The sequence below is a fragment of the Salvelinus alpinus genome, chromosome 5 (genome assembly GCF_045679555.1).
Source record: "Salvelinus alpinus chromosome 5, SLU_Salpinus.1, whole genome shotgun sequence".
Lineage (NCBI taxonomy): Eukaryota > Metazoa > Chordata > Actinopteri > Salmoniformes > Salmonidae > Salvelinus > Salvelinus alpinus.
In genome coordinates, this window is record NC_092090.1 from 72684458 (window position 1) to 72703570 (window position 19113).

A 19113-nucleotide genomic window follows, 5' to 3' on the forward strand; every position below is an offset into this window, starting at 1 on the left:
GGAAGCAGAGTGTTTCAGCAAGAGGTCCATCACGCGCATATGGTTCTTCTTGCAGGCGATGTGAAGTGGAGTGAAACCATTCTGAGGACACAACAGCTGGGTCACTAAGGCACACCACCTCAACACAGCTACACACTGAAGGTGTGTGTGTGTATGCGGGTATGTGTGTGTGTGTGTAATGAATACATAGTACTGTATATACAGTTGAAGTCGGAAGTTTACTTACAGTTAGGTTGGAATCATTAAAACTCGTTTTTTAACCACTCCACAAATTTCTTGTTAACAAACTACAGTTTTGGCAAGTCGGTTAGGACATCTACTTTGTGCATGACACAAGTAACTTTTCCAACAATTGGTTACAGACAGATTATTTCACTTATAATTGCCTGTATCACAATTCGAGTGGGTCAGAAGTTTTATGTAAACTTCCGACTTCAACTGTACCTACCTACAGTTGAAGTCGAAAGTTTACATACACCTTAGCCAAATACATTTAAACTCAGTTTTTCACAATTCCTGACATTTAATCCTAGTAAACATTCCCTATTTTAGGTCAGTTAAGATCACCACTTTATTTTAAGAATGTGAAATGTCAGAATAATAGTAGAGAGAATGATTTACTTCAGCTTTTATTTCTTTCATCACATTCCCAGTGGGTCAGAAGTTTACATACACTCAATTAGTATTTGGTAGCATTGTCTTTAAATTGTTTAACTTGGGTCAAACGTTTCAGGTAGCCTTCCACAAGCTTCCCACAATAAGTTGGGTGAATTTTGGCCCATTCCTCCTGACAGAGCTGGTGTAACTGAGTCAGGTTTGTAGGCCTCCTTGCTCGTACAAGCTTTTTCAGTTCTGCCCACAAATGTTCTATAGGATTCAGGTCAAGGCATTGTGATGGCCACTCCAATACCTTGACTTTGTTGTCCTTAAGCCATTTTGCCACAACTTTGGAAGTATGCTTGTGGTCATTCTTCATTTGGAAGACCCATTTGCGACCAAGCTTTAACTTCCTGACTGATGTCTTGAGATGTTGCTTCAATATATCCACATAATTTTCCTTCCTCATGATGCCATTTATTATGTGAAGTGCACCAGTCCCTCCTGCAGCAAAGTACCCCCACAACATGATGCTGCCACCACCGTGCTTCACGGTTGGGATGGTGTTCTTCGGGCAAGCCTCCCCCTTTTTCCTCCAAACGTAATGGTCATTATGGCCAAACAGTTCTATTTTTGTTTCATCAGACCAGAGGACATTTTTCTGAAAAGTACAATCTTTGTCCCCATGTGCAGTTTCAAACCTTAGTCTGGCTTTTTTTTGGCGGTTCTGGAGCAGTGGCTTCTTCCTTGCTGAGCGGCCTTTCAGGTTATGTCGATATAGGACTCGTTTTACTGTGGATTTATCACGTCCTGACCATAGAGAGCCTTTATTTTCTATGGTGGAGTAGGTCAGGGCGTGACTGGGGGGTGTTCTAGTTTATTATTTCTATGTGGGGTTCTAGGTTTCATTTTCTATGTTGGTGATTTGTATGATTACCAAATAGAGGCAGCTGGTAATCGTTGTCTCTAATTGGGTATCATATTTAAGTAGTGTTTGTTCCCACCTGTGTTTTGTGGGATATTGAATTTTGTATTTTGAGTTAGTGCATGTGCACCTCTGTAGTCACGGTTCGTTGTTTGTTTCTTGTATTTGTTTGATAGTTTCACTTTAATAAATTATGTGGAACTTTAATCACGCTGCGCCTTTGTCCGTCTCTACAAACGATCGTGACAGAATATCCCACCACAACAGGACCAAGCAGCGTGTCCAGGAGGTAAGGACATCCTGGACTTGGGAAGAGATAATGGCAGGAGACGAAAGCCTTCCATGGAAGCAGACGCAAGCGGTGAAAGAAGGACAGCGACGACGCCGGGGTTTGAGGCCACGACGCAAGCCCAAGAAGCAGCCTCAAATTATTTTTTGGGGGGCACACGGGGTGGTCGGTGAAGTTGAGGGGTGAGTCAGAGACCATTGAGGAGTTATTGGATAAATTGGAGGAGAGTTAACGGAGGGGAGAGTTAGAGACCTTCGAGGAGTTGTTGGATAAATTGGAGGAGAGTGACGCGAGAGAGCTGTTGGTTTGGCGTAGTATGCACGGCATTCGCCCTGAGGAGCGTGTTAGCCATCCGATGCCACCTGTGCCAGCTCCCCATACTCGTCCTGAGGAGCATGTCATTTGTCCGGTACCATTCCCAGTCTAGAGCTTTCGGCGACAGTTCCCAGTCCAGAGCTTCCGGCGACAGTTCCCAGTCCAGAGCTTCCGGCGACGTTTCACAGTCCGGAACCTCCAACGATGGTCCACAGTCCGGAACCTCCTGAGATGGTCCACAGTCCGGAACTTCCTGAGATGGTCCACAGTCCGGAACCTCCTGCCATGGTCCACGGTCCAGAACCTCCAGCTCCAGGGCAGGAGCCTTCCTCTGCGCCGATGTCCAGTCCAAACACGGCGTCCAGTCCAGCTCCATGGCAGGAGCCCTCCTCTGCGCCGATGCCCAGTCCAGACACGGCGTCCAGTCCCGCTCCATGGCAGGAGTCTTCTTCTGCACCGATGTCCAGGCCAGGGTCGGTGTCTAGGTCCAGGCATCTAGGTCCAGTCCAGGCACAGTGTTCAGCCTGGGTCCATGGCAGGATCCGCAGGATGAGCGGGTTCTTTGGCCCGCACCAGAGCCGCCACGAAAGAGGGTGGATCCTCGAGCTGAGCGGGTTCTTCATCTCGCACCAGAGCCGCCCCCGATCCGGATCCGCGGGATGAGCTGGCGGATCCGCGGGATGAGAGGGTTCTTTGTCCTGCACCAGAGCCGCCACCGACACTAGACACCCCCCCTAACCCTCCCTTTTGGTTTCAGGTTTTGCTGCCGGAGTCCGCACCTTTGGGGGGGGGGGGGGGGGGGTACTGTCACGTCCTGACCATAGAGAGCCTTTATTTTCTATGGTGGAGTAGGTCAAGGCGTGACTGGGGGGTGTTCTAGTTTATTATTTCTATGTGGGGTCCTAGGTTTAATTTTCTATGTTGGTGATTTGTATGATTACCAATTAGAGGCAGCTGGTAATCGTTGTCTCTAATTGGGGATCATATTTAGGTAGTGTTTGTTCCCACCTGTGTTTTGTGGGATATTGAATTTTGTATTTTGAGTTATGTGCGCACCTCTGTAGTCACGGTTCGTTGTTTGTTTTTTGTTTTTGTTTGATAGTTTCACTTTAATAAATGATGTGGGACTTTAATCACGCTGCGCCTTGGTCCGTCTCTACAAACGATCGTGACAGGATATAGATATTTTTGTACCTGTTTCCTCCAGCACCTTCACAAGGTCCTTTGCTGTTGTTCTGGGATTGATTTGCACTTTTCGCACCAAAGAACGTTCATCTCCTGAGCGCTATGACAACTGCGTGGTCCCATGGTTTTTATACTTGCGTACTATTGTTTGTACAGATGAACGTAGTACCTTCAGGCATTTGGAAATTGCTCCCAAGGATGAACCAGACTTGTGGAGGTCTACCATATTTTTTCTGAGGTCTTGGCTGATTTCTTTTGATTTTCCCATGATGTCAAGCAAAGAGGCACTGAGTTTGAAGGTAGGCCTTGAAAAACATCCACAGGTAAACCTCCAATTGACTCAAATGATGTAAATTAGCCTATCAGAAGCTTCTAAAGCCATGACATAACTTTCTGTAATTTTCCAAGCTGTTTAAAGGCATAGTCAACTTAGTGTATGCAAACTTCTGACCCAGTGGATTTGTGATACAGTGAATTATAAGTGAAATAATCTGTCTGTAAACAATTGTTGGAAAAATTACTTGTGTTATGCACAAAGTAGATGTCCTAACAGACTTGTCAAAACTATAGTTTGTTAACAAGAAATGTGCGGAGTGGTTGAAAAACGAGTTTTAATGATTGCAACCTAAGTGTATGTAAACTTCCGACTTCATCTGTACGTAGGATTGTAGTACTGACCAGTGCACGGGAGTTGGGTTTGGCTCCCTTGTCCAGCAGCACTTTGGCCATGCGGTGGTGCCCACAGTGGGCCGCCACATGCAGGGGGGTCAGGTGGTCCAGTGTGATGTCATCAATTGCAGCATTGTATTGCATTAGTTGCCTCACACAGTCCATGTGGTCCCCCTGTGCTGACATGTGGATGGGAGACAGGCCGTTCTGTAGGAGAGTGGGGGGGGGGGGGGAGAAAGAGAGAGGGATGATGCAATCCATTACTTATTATGTTGTGTGCATGCAGTATTTGAGCACAACTGTCCAGGGATCAGGCCTTGGTGGATTAGCGTTAGGTGTACCTTGGTCTTGGCCTGGATGGGAGCCCCTTGGTCCAACAGGATCTCAATGATCCTCACATGTCCATTCCTGGCAGCACAGTGCAGTGGAGTCAACTCATCCTGGAGAGAGAGAGAGAGGACAGTTATTCACTGGTCTAGGGCAATATAGTATCATTTGTGTAACAGGACAGGGCTTGACACTAGAGACTAGAGAGAGACAAAGGGGATGCAGTACAGTACCTTGGTCTTGGCATCAATCTGTGCCCCTCGGTCCAGCAGGAGTCGTACCATGATCACATTCCCCCTCCTGGATGCGATGTGCAAAGGTGTGATGCCATTCTAGAGAGAATTGCAGAGGAGATAAGCAGTAAGACCAGAAAGAGACCCGTTGCGGGACTGGTAACAATACAATGTGTCAGTGCAGAGGGAAACAGACTTACCTTAGGGGTGAAGTTGACATTGGCTCCTCTGTTGAGCAACAGTTGGGCTACGCTCAGGTTCTCGTAGTGTGCAGCGATATGAAGCGGTGTGAAGCCTGTCTGTAGGGACACACAGGAGACCAGAGCTCTTATACTGAAGGCCTTGATGTGTTCTAATTTGAAAGTAACGTCTCCTCCACTCGCTCTGGGACACACTAAACTAAGTGAAGACAAACACACGGTGAGTACCTACCTTGCTCAGGACGTCTGCGTTGGGGTCGTTCTGTAGAAGCACAGCAGCTGTGCGCGTGTCATCGTTCCGCGCTGCTATGTGCAGTGCGGGGAGGCGAACTTTGCCCTTGGTGCCGTAATTGATGAGCAGGGCCACAACGTTCTCATGTCCCTGCTGAAGAGCCACGGCGAGAGGGGTAAAGCCATCCTGACAGAAGAGAGAGAAGCGGAGAAAGAGGCGAAGAAAGGTTTAGTGACCCAGAGAGACAGATGGGGAAGGGAAGGACAGTGAGAGTCAAAAGGGTTGATAAGCGATACAGGGAATACTACAGGAGGTGTGTTGTAAAGTTCGAAAATGAATAATTTCCTGCTTAAACCTTCCTGATTCTGGGAATGTTCCAACCTGGATTCCTGAAAAATCTGGGAATTTGGTGAAAGTTAAAAAAAAATATGTTTTACCCCTTTTTCTCCCCAATTGGTAGTTACAGTCTTGTCCCATTGCTGCAACTCCCCTACGGACTCGGAGAGGTGAAGGTCGAGAACCATTCGTCCTCCAAAACATGGTATACTTCAGCTTGCAGGCGCCCGGCCAGCCACAAGGAGTCACTAGAGCACGATGGAACAAGGAAGTACTGGCTTGCCAAACCCTCCCCTAACCCTGATGACGCTGAGCCAATTGTGCGCCGCCTCATGGGTCTTCCGGTCACGTCCAGCTGTCACACAGCCTGGGATCAAACCCGGGGCTGTTGTGACGCCTCAAGCACTGTGATGTAGTACCTTAGACCTCTGCACCACTCGGGAGGCCCTGCATTTTGCAACCCTGAATCTGCTGATTGGCTGTTACCTCAGTAGGAATGCTTTGATTGGCCCCGTTCTCCAAAAGGAACTTCACAACTTCTAGATGATTCTCTTGTGCGGCCATGTAGAGCGGAGTGAAGCCCTTCTGTTACAGACAGACACACACATGGACACATACACACAGGAAGGAGCACAACACAGCAGCAACACACACACACACACACAAACACACAGAGGAAGCACAAGCACACAGAAAGACAAGAAGGCAGACAGATATTAACAGAGTTGCATTTAGCTAATACACTCTTAGAAAAGAGGGTTCCAAAAGGGTTCTTCGGCTGTCTCCATAGGAGAACCCTTTTTGGTTCCACGTAGGACCCTTTTGGTTCCAGGTAGAACCCAAAAGATTTCTACCTGGAACCAAAAGGGTTCTACGTGGAACCAAAAAGGGTTCTGCAAAGGGTTTTCCTATGGGGAACCCTTTTAGGTTAGAGTGAGCACCTTTTTTCTAAGAGTGTACGATGGCCTGACATCATGTTTCAATCGGGAGTTGGGCCAAATGCAGGAGCTTATGCACACCCAAAAATGTTAGTAGAGGTGCTGACTAACGGAATAGTAAACTGAAACTGTGTAAAAATAAAGAAAGTTGCGCACTATAAATGCTCCCAACAAATTCATGAGCATATATACAGTAGAGTGTGCGACTTTCTTTTATTTTTACTCAATCAGGGTTGGGGTCAATTCTGAAGTGTATTGAAAATAGCTCTCTTTAATTAGGGATCCTAGTGCCAAAGGTGCAGGAACCCTATTGCTTTTGTTAGTGTTCTTCTTTGTGCATTTTTCCTTTTGGTCAATATCTCAACAACACATGGGTAAAATGTTGTAGAATTTGGCAGGATGGTAGAACCCATCATGCGTACCTATGATGCACTCATTGGCCCCTAGGTAATGTAGCACTACAGTTAATTAAAAACCATGCACACATTCAAAACACATTCAAAACATTTGCCCAAACTATCAAATCCAACTCGTACAGGTGATTGACAACATGTCCCTGAAGATATGTACGAAGTTTAGTGTTGATATCTTAAAATATCATGGAAGACACAGGTCATATGACTTTGACCAAAAAAGTGCTAGTGTAATGCTAATGCTAAAATGATTTAACTTTTCTTCTTCACATGAACCACAACTCAGATTCACTGAATATTTGATATGTAGAATCTCCGAACTAGTCCCTAGCTAAATTGCTAAGGAAAATGTGTTAAAGATGGCCTTTACTGAGGCGCTACTGTGAACTGAAGGCTATAACTATTGAACCATAGGACTTAGGGGAATGGAATTTGGTAAACATGAAGTTGGAAGGGACAGTAGTCTATGGCAGTAGCATGGTAGCATGTAGTAGACATACCTCATCACATATTAGAGGCAGAATCGTGCAATTTGGAAAACGTGCAATTGGTAAACATGCTTAAAGGTATGGCCTTTGCCCATTTCATTGCCAGAGTGCCCGACGAGTGACCAAGAGGTGCTATTTCTATTACTCGGACCCTGTTAATGCTGCTCTCAATGCTGCTCACAGCAATACTTGAATTTTAATTGAATTGGGCTCATCCCACAGGAAGCAGAAATTGCATTGAATTTGAAATAAATTAACTACAATTAAAGGAAATTCAATGAAATTCAAATAGCTACAATTCACTATACAAATATTTATTTTGACATCATGTATGGTACAGTACTATACTATGTATAACATAATGAAAAAATACATTTTTAAGTTTAAGTTTTAAATAATTACAGTGGTCTGGAAATATTCTAAGATCATTTTGTAGGTTGTCTGTAATAATTCATAATTTGCTTACATGTTATTAAATATCTGGGGGTAAAAAATAAATGTCCCATTAGTTCAAACCCTCCAGAATGGAAGGGAACTACCTAACATTTCATGACAAAAACACAAATCAAAATGCTGATGAAAAATGTCAGTTAAAATCTAACTTATATTGAAATGGTATCTTTATTCTTTTTAGTAATAACTGGCAGATGTGGCAAAGGAATGAGACTTTCATGTTTCATGTCTCAGTTCAATTTCTTTGAATTAAATTATACTTCCTTTAATTCAAATTCAAATTTCAATTAATGGGTTGAATCAAAATACATTCCGAAATTCAGACCCCAAACCCTGAGTTCCATGCAGTATAATGCAGCATAACTGTATTATAACTGTATCTAACTGTATGTGTATCCGTTGTGGCTGGTGGCTCTTCTGCAGGGGGTTCTGCCAGTGGGGCCGGGGTCTCTTCTGACACTGGTGGGGGTCTCACCTGGGACTGGGCATTGATGTTGGCCCCGTAATTTACCAGCTCTGCCACCACTTGCTCCTGCCCAGCCAGGGCAGCAATGTGCAGAGCTGTGTTGCCTTTCTGTGGAGGCACAGCACAAGAGAAGACATGAGACATAATGTTTGTGTGAAAGCATCTAAAGTAGTGTAGTACTTGTAAGTAGTAGTAAGCTTTAATACCGTAAAACTTCAATTCATAGCCCAGGCGTTTATTTGCTTAAATCACTGAACACAACAGGCTAGGCGTCTATTTCCTTAATGCACACAGCTTTTGCTCATTTGCGAAGTTAATTGTTTTAATTCTAGCAATCTAATCAATTTCTTAATTTCCTGCAGTAATGGGTTATCATTTACACACTGTGTCACATTTCTTTTGTCTTAGTATGCCTTTATTTAGGAAAAAATAACTTATTTGACAGAATAATTATTCTCCTCTTTAACTGTGCATTTTCACCAGTTCTTACTTTCACCAGAGGTCGATTGGCAGATTTCTGGGGGTCTGTACTCCCGAAGTCGTTTACTTTTTTTTGTGCCTGCCCATTAGCTAGCAGTTCTCAGCTGTTAGCAGTCACTGGTTAGCAGTTTCTTACTGGCAATAAAAACGGATGTTTACCATAATTTTTTTACTGAATTGTAACAAATCAAATATTAAATCTTCAAAACAATTCATGGTAATTCATGGCAACCTCGTAAACAATTAATTTAGACCCAGCATTTATTTGAAAAAGCTGATTGATTTGATTTGCTGAACTGTATGCCGTTGCCCGCTAAGGGACAAGCGGCTATTTGAGACTTAGCGTTTAATTGAAGTTTTACGGTAAGTAGAATCATTTGCGTATGCAGTATATTGTACTTTGGTGGTGGCATAGGCTTTGTGGAGTACATGAGTGGTAATGTGGTAATGTGCAGGCGGTTGTGGGAGTACCTTAGTCTGGGTTTCCACATCGATGCCTCCATGTAGTAACTCCAGCACCATTTTAACGTGGCCTTCTTTAGAGGCCAGATGCAACCCGTTGAGACCATTCTGAGGGAGGAGAGAGAGAAGAGCAGACCTCACACTGTAGGGTCCCTAACACACACTGCACACACTACACACACACTACACACACAGCACACACAGAACTAAAAAACACAGACCTTTTGGCCTCCATCACACACTCCGCTCTCACACACCATAATCCCACCAACAAGTCAGAACCCACACACTGAACGCAATCTCACACTGAGACACACCAAAGGATCAGATCCCCAGACAAGCACTGCTCTGCTTATTATACAGCTCTTCCTAGATGGATAAAATGCAAAAGTATGTAACTGAGTCCAACTGTACCGTATGGTCAGGACAAACAGCCTCTACACATACAGTATCTACTAGAGATTAACAGTGCTCAGTTAGCAATAACGGTGGCCGGAATTATGATGCTGATGATGGTGAGGAGGAGGAAGAGGATGGGAGGGGGATGGCAGGCCGGTGGTCTCGGGGCTGGGAAGAATACGAGCTGTGTGAGATAGGTCTGACCTCACACAGCCTTCCTTCAGTGACACAGGACATGTGAGGTTGGACCTTTCCCACACCACTGATATTATTCCTCTGAGTGGAGAGACCACAGCACACCATCACTCTACTGCAGACTGGAGGGGGAGAGGGGGAGGGAGGGGGGTAGAAGCAGAGATGGGAAATGGAGCATGAGGGATAAAGAGAATGACAAAGGGGAAAAAATAAGTAGAGGGCGTAAGAGAGAAATAACTTGAGGGTGTGAGGAGAGGAGGGTTGAAGAGGAAGGGGAGGCAGGGAGGGAGGTAGGCAGGGAGGGTAGGGAGAGAGGCAGTCCAGCTGGGTGGCCGGTGAGCTAGACCATGGCAGACGTATCTACTCAGACTGGGTACAAGAGACACGACTGCCACAGCCAAGCCTCCACCTAACCTCCATCAGGCTGACACCTCACTCTGCACAACAACAAATACAGCAACAACAACAACACACTGGGAGACACTCACACACAACACATAACCAATATCACATCCAATTTCACAACCACACTCAACACACTTGAGACAATTCCAAAACACTAATACAGACTTGGTTTGAAATGACACACATTGCATTATACATGATTTGAAGGAGAATGGCTGTCAATGGTAACCTGAGACTGCAGATAAAATGTACTGGTTACCACAGGGTGTCTCTCTTCAGCAGCCTGAGGTCTCTTTACACCTACTTGTATGCATGTACTGAATCCTATGTTCGTTATGAGCGTTTAACCTGGGAATGTGTTTGATGCTAATCTTGATTGGAGCATTATAGTACAGAGGTAGAGTGTTTAGCAAACCATGACTAAGCTGGCCTTATGAGCTGGAGAATCACACACACTCTGCTGCCTTGTTTGTATGGCCTATAGGCAACCTCATCCCCCTCGCGGCGTTGTCTCTGGCCACCATGGGAGCAGCCATCAGGGTAAAGCAGGCAGGAGGGAGGAGATGGGCCCGAGGAGTAACCCCTACCCTATTTAACACCTTCCCCCTCTTCCCTACCTGTCACCTACTGCAGAGAGACTGGCTACCTGGGCCTCAAAACACACACACACACACAGTACAGACATGTCATGCAAACACACACACACATATTGCACACACTTAAATCTTACACACAAAAATAACTAACACAGTAATTCACATTCAAGACAAATAATGATATACAGTACACACAGTCAGGGACAATCCACAGAGCAGGTATTGGAGCAGAACAGAACACACTGTACACTGAGTTGGACCCAGAGTCAAGACAGATATTCTGCTGGCTGATATCACATCAAACACATTTCAAGCCAAGAGAGAGACGATGGATGAGTCCAAAATGGAACCCTATTCTCTATGTAGTGCTATAGGCCCTGGTCAAAAGTAGTGCATTTTGTAGGGAATTATTACATTTACCTGACACTCTTATCCAGAGCGACTTACAGGCGCAATTACAGTTAAGCGCCTTGCTCAAGGGCACATCGGCAGATTTTCCACCTAGTTGGCTCAGGGACTCAAACCTTTCTCTTACTGGCCCAATGCTCTTAACCACTAGGCTACCTGCTGCTTCATATGGTGCCATTCGGGATGCAGTCATTCACCTCAGTCCAACAGAGAGGAGGATCATTACATCAGTGGTGTACCGCTATTCATTTGAAACATTTATGGTATAGTTTGTCTAAAACTGACTGGCTAGCTAGCTAACAAACATACATTGCAGATAAATTCTTATAATGTATTATTTTACACAACTTCTTATCACAGCAAAATGGCGGACCTTTATCCCATCATAAGAAGGTTCATGTCTAGGGCGGGTAAATTACTGTAAACTTTCAAAATGTACCAGTAAACTATCAGAATTATGGTATCTTTCGAGGATTTTCTGTAATCTATCACAAGATATCTAGGGGCCCTTTTGGGTTTACTTCAGATTATCACAGACATCTGTAATTATCTCGGCCCTCTCTCTGGCCTTATCACATCTAAAATATATGAAATAATTAAATAAGATTATTTTAAAATAGAAAATGGAATGACAAAGCATTGTCCTATAGTAAATATAAACCATCAAATACTGAATACCATTGGTGTTTAATATCAGGGTTTCAGCATGAAATATTATTCTAATTATTTTTTATACGCTTTCATTTATTTTACTATGTCAATATTTGTTGTCAATGTCTTAGCTTTAAACTGGTGGCGTGCAGTACACCAGTGCATTACATCCATCTCACTGTAACACTCAGCATTTTATCAACATAATAGTTTCTTAGATTGCTTCTGTAACATGTGTTTGTGGGATAACCTACAAGTCAAATCAAAAATCAAATCAAATTTTATTGGTCACATACACATGTTCAGCAGATGTTATTGCGGGTGTAGCGAAATGCTTGTGTTTCTAGCTCCGACAGTGCAGTACTATCTAACAAGTAATATTTAACAATTCCACAACATATACCCAATACACACAATTCTAAGTAAAGGAATGGAATTAAGAATATCTAAATATATGGACGAGCAATGTCAGAGCGGCATAGACTAAGATACAGTACACTGACTAGATTTAGAGTTGCACTGCATTGGATGATAAAAAAAACATGAATGTTAGCCAGTGACTCTGAAATATTCTTTCCTCTCTCTCTTGCCATTTCCTGCTCTTCCATGTTTTCTCTTTCCCTCTATCCATTCCTGCTCTCCCTTCATAACACTGCATCTGAACTTTGCTGAGAAGACTCTTCCTGTGTGTGTGTGTGTGCACGCGTTGTCGTTTTGACATGGTCTGAAAGATGACTCATCTTTATTTGATTTAATGTGCCTATACAGTAGTTAACTTGTTTTCATACTTTTATTCATGCATTATTCTAGCGCTGCAGTATGATGACCCAACATTGTGAAATACTAGTTCCACAGCCAACGTAAATGGACAAATGAAATGAAAGAGTGTAATAAATCAGTTCCATTAGCTGATTGAGACTTTTACAAACAGGAAGGCTTTGATTGATCCTGGTGAATCCAAAATGAATCTCAGAGTTTGGAGACATGTATTAATGAACTCTCCACAAGCATTTTGATTGGCTACCGGGCCTTGCAGCTCTCTCACCTGATTGGCTGTGTTGATGTCTATGCCGTTCTTTATATGGTCGAGGGCCTTGTCCATGTTACCAGAACGAGCCGCCCGCAGAAAACTAGTGACAGCATCAGCCTGAGGGAGAGAAAGGGGAGAGATAGAGGGGGGTGAAGAGAGGCACATAGAGTGGGAGGAGGAGAGATATTTATATTATTGTCAGAAACATTCATTCAAATCAAAACCATACAAAGTCAAAAGACACACAGACAGTACAAGACTATAAATGCTTTCCATTGGTGTTTCCTTCATCTCCCTCCACACTGTTATTGAACAGGATAGGACAGTTGGGCCAGCCCCCTCCCATTGGCCAATCAGAAGCAGGCCTGGCAGGCTGGGGACCCTAAAGGAGGGGGTGCAGGTGATTTGCATCCACATAAAGACAGACAGAGCCTCTGTCCCAGGCTCCATCCCCGTCCCCATGAACCAGCTGCGTCCCAAATGGCACCCTACAGTATTCCATACATAGGTTAATGGTCAAAAGTAGGGAATGGGGTGCCATTTAGGATGCAAACCTTAGCCTCATTTTGAGCCTCTCACATCTGAGACTTGCTTTACCTCTGCACATACAGTAGGTGATAAGACCAGGGGACATGCTGGTGTTCTGGTGTGTGTCTGCTCTGCCCAGTGCTCTGGCTGGCAGTCTGGCTGGTGTTCTGGGGTGGTAGGGTGTGTGTCTGCTCTGCCTAGTGCTCTGGCTGGCAGTCTGGCTGGTGTTCTGGGGTGGTAGGGTGTGTGTCTGCTCTGCCCAGTGGTCTGGCTGGCAGTCTGGCCGGTGTTCTGGGGTGGTGGTAGGGTGTGTGTCTGCTCTGCCCAGTGCTCTGGCTGGCAGTCTGGCTGGTGTTCTGGGGTGGTAGGGTGTGTGTCTGCTCTGCCCAGTGCTCTGGCTGGCAGTCTGGCTGGTGTTCTGGGGTGGTAGGGTGTGTGTTTAGTGAATGCTCTGGCTCATAGTCTAACACATGGTGTGGCCCTGTTTTAGTCTCTGTTTTGTTTGTGTCTGGGGGCGTCATGCCTCTCTCAGACAGGGGTGCTGAAACAGGATCACTCATGCGGCATGAGAGAGAGAGGAAGAGACAGAGAGAGGGACATGGGGAGAGAGACATGGGGGAAGAGAGAGAGAGAGAGGGAGCGGCAGAGAGACAGGGAGAGAGAGATGGGGAGAGAGAGAGATGAGGAGAGAAAAGGGGATAGGGAGAGGGACATGGGGAGAGGGGAAGAGAGAGAGGGAGATGAGGAGAGAGAACGAGAGAGGGAGATGAGGAGAGAGCGAGGGAGAGTGGGAGATGGGGAGAGAGAAGGGGGGAAGAGTTGGATGAGGGAGAGAGGGTCTACTGCGGCAAACCCTCCTTCCCCCACCATTAGTCTTTCTACAATATATATCGCTATCAATTATTCCCACACTCCTCAGGACTCATTTGCTCAATGTCTAGGTCTTTACATGTGGTATCACTCTGTCTGTCTAGCTGTCCAGCTCTCATTCTCCTTCGCTCATCCCTATTTTTCTCTCTGGTTTCTGACCAAAGCATGGCCAGGGATTAATCAATGTGAATAAGATCGGGAGCAAACATCATTACACTGTTTGTATATCCCAAGTCCCAGCCACCTACAGAATTACAAACACACACAAAAACATACACACTGCACACATTGGTTAGGCTTAGAAATGAAAATACATACCCACCCAAGCAAGTGCGACCACACACAGTGACTCAAAAATGTGTTCAACACAAGTTACACAACACACACTGCCACAGTGACATTGGCCCCCATTCAGTAGTGACTGGAACTGACCCTCCTTTGAGACAGTGGTAACAGAGAGAATGAGGACCCACATGCCCAAGCCGTGGGCATGGCAACTAATGATGCAAACCCTCACCCCTCAACAGAGCACCAGTGCAAGTGGTGCAGCTCTGTGCAAAGAAAAGACTGCATAAAAAAGAGACGGAGAGGGAGGGAAAGAGAGGGGATCACTGAGAAAGTGAGAGAGCTGTATGCAGCAGTAAATCTTTCAGAGCATTTCCCTGCGACAGACCGGTAGGCCTTTGAGTGTGATAGCTAACTCCACAGCCTGAGCACAGACAACCACTTCTCTCTCAGCCACTAGACTAGAGATTCGTCAAGGAAAAAAGTCACAATGTTTCCAACTTTCTACTTAAGAGTTCATGTAATCTTGTTTAACACCGCTCCTTCCCAGTTAAAGGAAAAGCCACAGTGCTTTCTGGGAAATGTAGTTAGTCTAAGAGAACTAAGTGACTCTCACTTATAGGCCTACCTGTTCCTGAAACGTATTCCCTCCACTTGATCATCCTTGTGTTCCATCACTTTTCTCCTCAATCCTTAACCATCTCCATCTGTCTGTCAACACCCTCACACTGTCACTCTGGAAACTTTATGTGAGACCTTTACTTTCTCATGTACAAGACCTTGAACAATGCACACTCACACAGACATGCACATACACATATTCAAAACGTTTAAAGACTTACGCATGCACTGTCCTTTTATACACACTAAAGACAGCTTTGATCAACTGCTGTCCCATGTGGAAAGTTGAGGCTGAGACAGTCATCTTGGAGTGAACACCAAACAGCACTTAGCACTTGTTAGCACTTAAAGCCGATTTATGGTCAATCCAGTCTGTATTGGCCACACAGCATTTTTCTGCAATGCGGCCTCTGCAGCAGTCAGTGCATTCCTACTTCTTGCGCTACGCAGAACAGAACAGAGCTATTGTGAAGTAATTTGTCAAGGGAAGATGTGGTACGGAGGTTGATTTGCCATCAGCAAGCCTCCGGAGGCTCCTCAATTGCGTCACACCCTCTGTATGGAGCCTCCGGACTGCATAAATCGTCTTTTAGCAAGCTAGTTATCTATGGAAGATAAACAGAAACGCTATATGGCTGTATAAGCAACCAGTGTTGTGTGCCGCTCTTTCAGTTCCCCAGTCAGTTACTTACAGTGACAGAGTTGTCCTGGTCAGCCATGGCCTCTTTCCTCTCTGGCCTTTCCTCTAATGGCCTACTCTGTCTCTCCCACTGTGAGAAAGGCGATAGCCCCCAAATCCCCTCCCTCCAGTACAACAAACTGACCCCCCTAATACACCCCAATCACTCTTCCTGTCGTACCCACAAACCCACCTGTTACCAGGGTTAAGATTACCGTAGCGGGGTACCCTCCTCACAGAAATAGATACTCATATAGTGTGTGTTTGTGAGTGTGTGCGTGTGCACAGACATGTAGAAACCTACTTAGCCTCAAATATATTCTGTCCACATACGATGCACAGGGTGCTAGACATTCCACCAAACACTGTGCATAGCTGGTCAGAGTGTAATTTGTTTGATTGTGAGTGTTTGTGTGTTCACTGCCATGGTGACTCAGAGAACATCTTTTCAACACAGTTGAACATCTTTTCAACACACACACACACACTTTACCTTCTGGAATGCGTTCCTACAAGGTGGACATCGGTCAACTTGGCCAAGGTCAGGCAAAGTTCAGATGTCAGAGGGTCATTTCAGCACAGGGAAAGTACAGAAGTCTGACATGACCTATCCCTACACTAACATTAGCCCTCCATGTCAAGGTCAATAACTTGGTTGAAAGTCAATTACACAAGTTATTCACATTTTTATTGTTCAGTACAGTGTGTTTATGTTGGTGTGTATCTGGCCTCTCTACTGTACATGAGTAAGATAGTATGGACTGTAGTGGTGTGTGTTAGGGAGAGGTACATGTCTGGTGCAGTCAGATAAGAGTGGAAGGGGCACTCTGTAGGCCACACCCAAACCCTGCCTGCCAGGCTTCCACAGAGTAACACCACTCTCAGTGTAAACAAACTTTCACTCGCTCACTAGCCTGTCTGACACAAATCCACACACACAGCCACGGATGAACAAACGCACACGCACACAATCCTCTACTGTCTTGTAAATCCTCATGCTAATCTTAACTAACCCATTCTGATGGAGATGGATGTGGGTCAAGCTCAATGACTTATATATACACTAGATGACTGATAGGGCATAGTGGTAAAGCCGCCGCGTCTCCATCTCCACCTATTCCACTCCAGCCATTAGCACAAGCCTGTCCTCCCCAATTAAGGTGGCACCAACATCCTGTGTTTGGAAGCTATATTTATTAATGTCTACATTCGTTTTTGCCACATTCATTTTATTACAAACACCTTAATGCATACTTAAATTATATTATGTGAGCTAAAACAAAAAATAAACCATTAAAAAAACTAAAAAGCATTTTCCTTAAAGTATCATTTTGAGAGGTTACTGTCCCCACTACACCAAGAAAATACATTTATTTGAAATACTGTAGAATTCCATTCATTCCTATAGAGGATTACTCCTACTGGGAAGTGCCAATATGGCTGACCGGTGGCTTCAAAACACCATAGTGCCCTCAAAGCTAATCAATCAGCTAAGTACCCTGGGACTAAAAACCTCCCTCTGCAACTGGATCCTGGACTTCCTGACGGGCCGCCCCCAGGTGGTAAGGGTAGGTAACAACACATCTGCCATGCTGATCCTCAACACGGGTGCCCCTCAGGGGTGCATGGCCAAGCACGACTCCAACACCATCATTACGTTTTTCGACGACACAACAGTGGTAGGCCTGATCACCAACAATGAGACCGCCTATAGGGAGGAGGTAAGAGACCTGGCAGTGTGGTGCCAGGACAACAACCTCTCCCACAACATGATCAAGACAAAGGTGATGATCCTGGACTACAGGAAAAGGAGGACCGAGCACGCTCCCATTCTTAACGACGGGGCTGCAGTGGAGCAGGTTGAGAGCTTCAAGTTCCTTGGTGTCCACATCACCAACTATCATGATCGAAACACACAAAGACAGTCGTGAAGAGGGCACGACAATGCCTATTCCCCCTCAGGAGACTGAAAATATTTGGCATGGGTCCTCTGATCCTCAAAAGATTCTACAGCTGCACCATCGAGAGCATCCTGACTGGTTGCATCACCGCCTTGTATGGCAACTGCTCGGCCTCCGACCGCAAGGCAATACAGAGGGTAGTGTGGACGGCCCAGTACATCACTGGGGCCAAGCTTCCTGCCATCCAGGACCTCTATACCAGGCGGTGTCAGAGGAAGGCCCTAAAAATTGCCAAATGCTCCAGCCACCCAAGTCATAGACTGTTCTATCTGCTACCGCACGGCAAGCAGTACCGGAGTGCCAAGTCTAGGTCCAAAAGGCTTCTTAACAGCAGCTTCTACCCCCAAGCCATAAGACTCCTGAACCCCTCATTTTTACGCTGCTGCTACTCTCTGTTTATTATCTATGTATAGTCACTTTACCTAAATGTACATATTACCTCAATTACCTTGACTAACCTGTGCCCCCACACATTGACTCTGTACCGATACCCCTGTATATAGCCTCACTACTATTATTTTATTGTTGCTTTTTTGTATATTTTGTTTTACTTCAGTTTATTTTAGTAAATACTTTCCTAACACTTATTTTTCTTAAAACTGAGTTGTTGGTTAAGGGCTTGTAAGTAAGCATGTCACTTGTATTCGGCGCATGTGACAAACAATTTGATTTGATTTGAAATCCTCTCAATCACCAGTACATAGTATCAGCAATCCAGGGTTTATTTACATCATTGGCCTAGCTCCTATAAGCCGTAGAGAGGACAGTGATGTGGGACTGGCTGGGGTTAGTGGAGCTACATCATCAATCACCCTCTACTGTTCTATTACTGAACTTTTACTGTATGGAAGGAGAGACAATAACCTGCAGCATGTCATCATTAGCATCACAGTACACTGTAATGCTATGTGTATCCCATTGTCCTCAGGCTCTGTACACTGACGCAAACACTGTACCTCTGTCTCTCTCTCTAATCCTCACATTCTTCATTAATTCTACCCAGCTTTCCTTCCTCTTCCTTTGTTCGCCCCTGTCTCATACAATCCTGTCCTCCATTCCCCCTATATTTTCCCCCTCTTTTCATTGCTTTCTCTCCTTCTCTCCCTCCCTGACTCTCTCGCTCAGTGTTCTGGTGCTGCGGCAGACAGTATGACATCACCGCTGAGCTGGTGTACTGCAGTGTGTGTGTGTGCATTGTGAGTCCCAGACGTAGTCTCAACAGTAAGGGATTACTGTCGCTCAGTATCTAAGTAGGTGTGAAACCATGGCACAAACGTCACTCTGTGTGTGTTTGATGACATGCTGTAAAAGTGATGGTTCTACTTGAAGCCCTGGATGACAGGACAGTGTGAGGCTGCAGTTAGGATAGGAAGGAGGAGCAGTGCACGGAGGCAGTATAGAGCTGCCTGGTCTCAGGCTATTGTTCCGCCGGGGATAGTGAATGGGGCTCGGCCATTGATCTTGAGGAAGCCCACTC

The 19113-nt window shown here is 45.2% G+C and overlaps 1 protein-coding gene across 14 annotated transcripts in view; it reads right to left on the reverse strand.

Moving 5' to 3' along the window:
* Window positions 1-19113, reverse strand: part of LOC139576729 (ankyrin-1-like) — a 181964-nt gene that overhangs the window by 42363 nt on the left and 120488 nt on the right. For 12 of the 14 annotated variants that reach the window (XR_011675163.1, XR_011675162.1, XM_071403116.1 and 9 more), the window contains exons 2-11: window positions 12708-12809; window positions 9018-9116; window positions 8076-8174; window positions 5795-5893; window positions 4973-5158; window positions 4741-4839; window positions 4541-4639; window positions 4322-4420; window positions 3990-4187; window positions 1-81 (exon numbers count right to left, since the gene is read on the reverse strand). The exon at window positions 1-81 is cut by the window's left edge and continues 18 nt beyond it. Coding sequence is in view for 12 of the 14 variants with exons in the window: in XM_071403116.1 (XP_071259217.1) it covers window positions 1-81; window positions 3990-4187; window positions 4322-4420; window positions 4541-4639; window positions 4741-4839; window positions 4973-5158; window positions 5795-5893; window positions 8076-8174; window positions 9018-9116; window positions 12708-12809 (1161 nt within the window). In the remaining 2 variants the exon portion in view is untranslated. Of the gene's footprint in view, window positions 82-3989; window positions 4188-4321; window positions 4421-4540; window positions 4640-4740; window positions 4840-4972; window positions 5159-5409; window positions 5719-5794; window positions 5894-8075; window positions 8175-9017; window positions 9117-12707; window positions 12810-19113 lie in introns of those variants that run through there. The other 2 variants (XM_071403114.1, XM_071403123.1) reach the window with 2 other exon arrangements.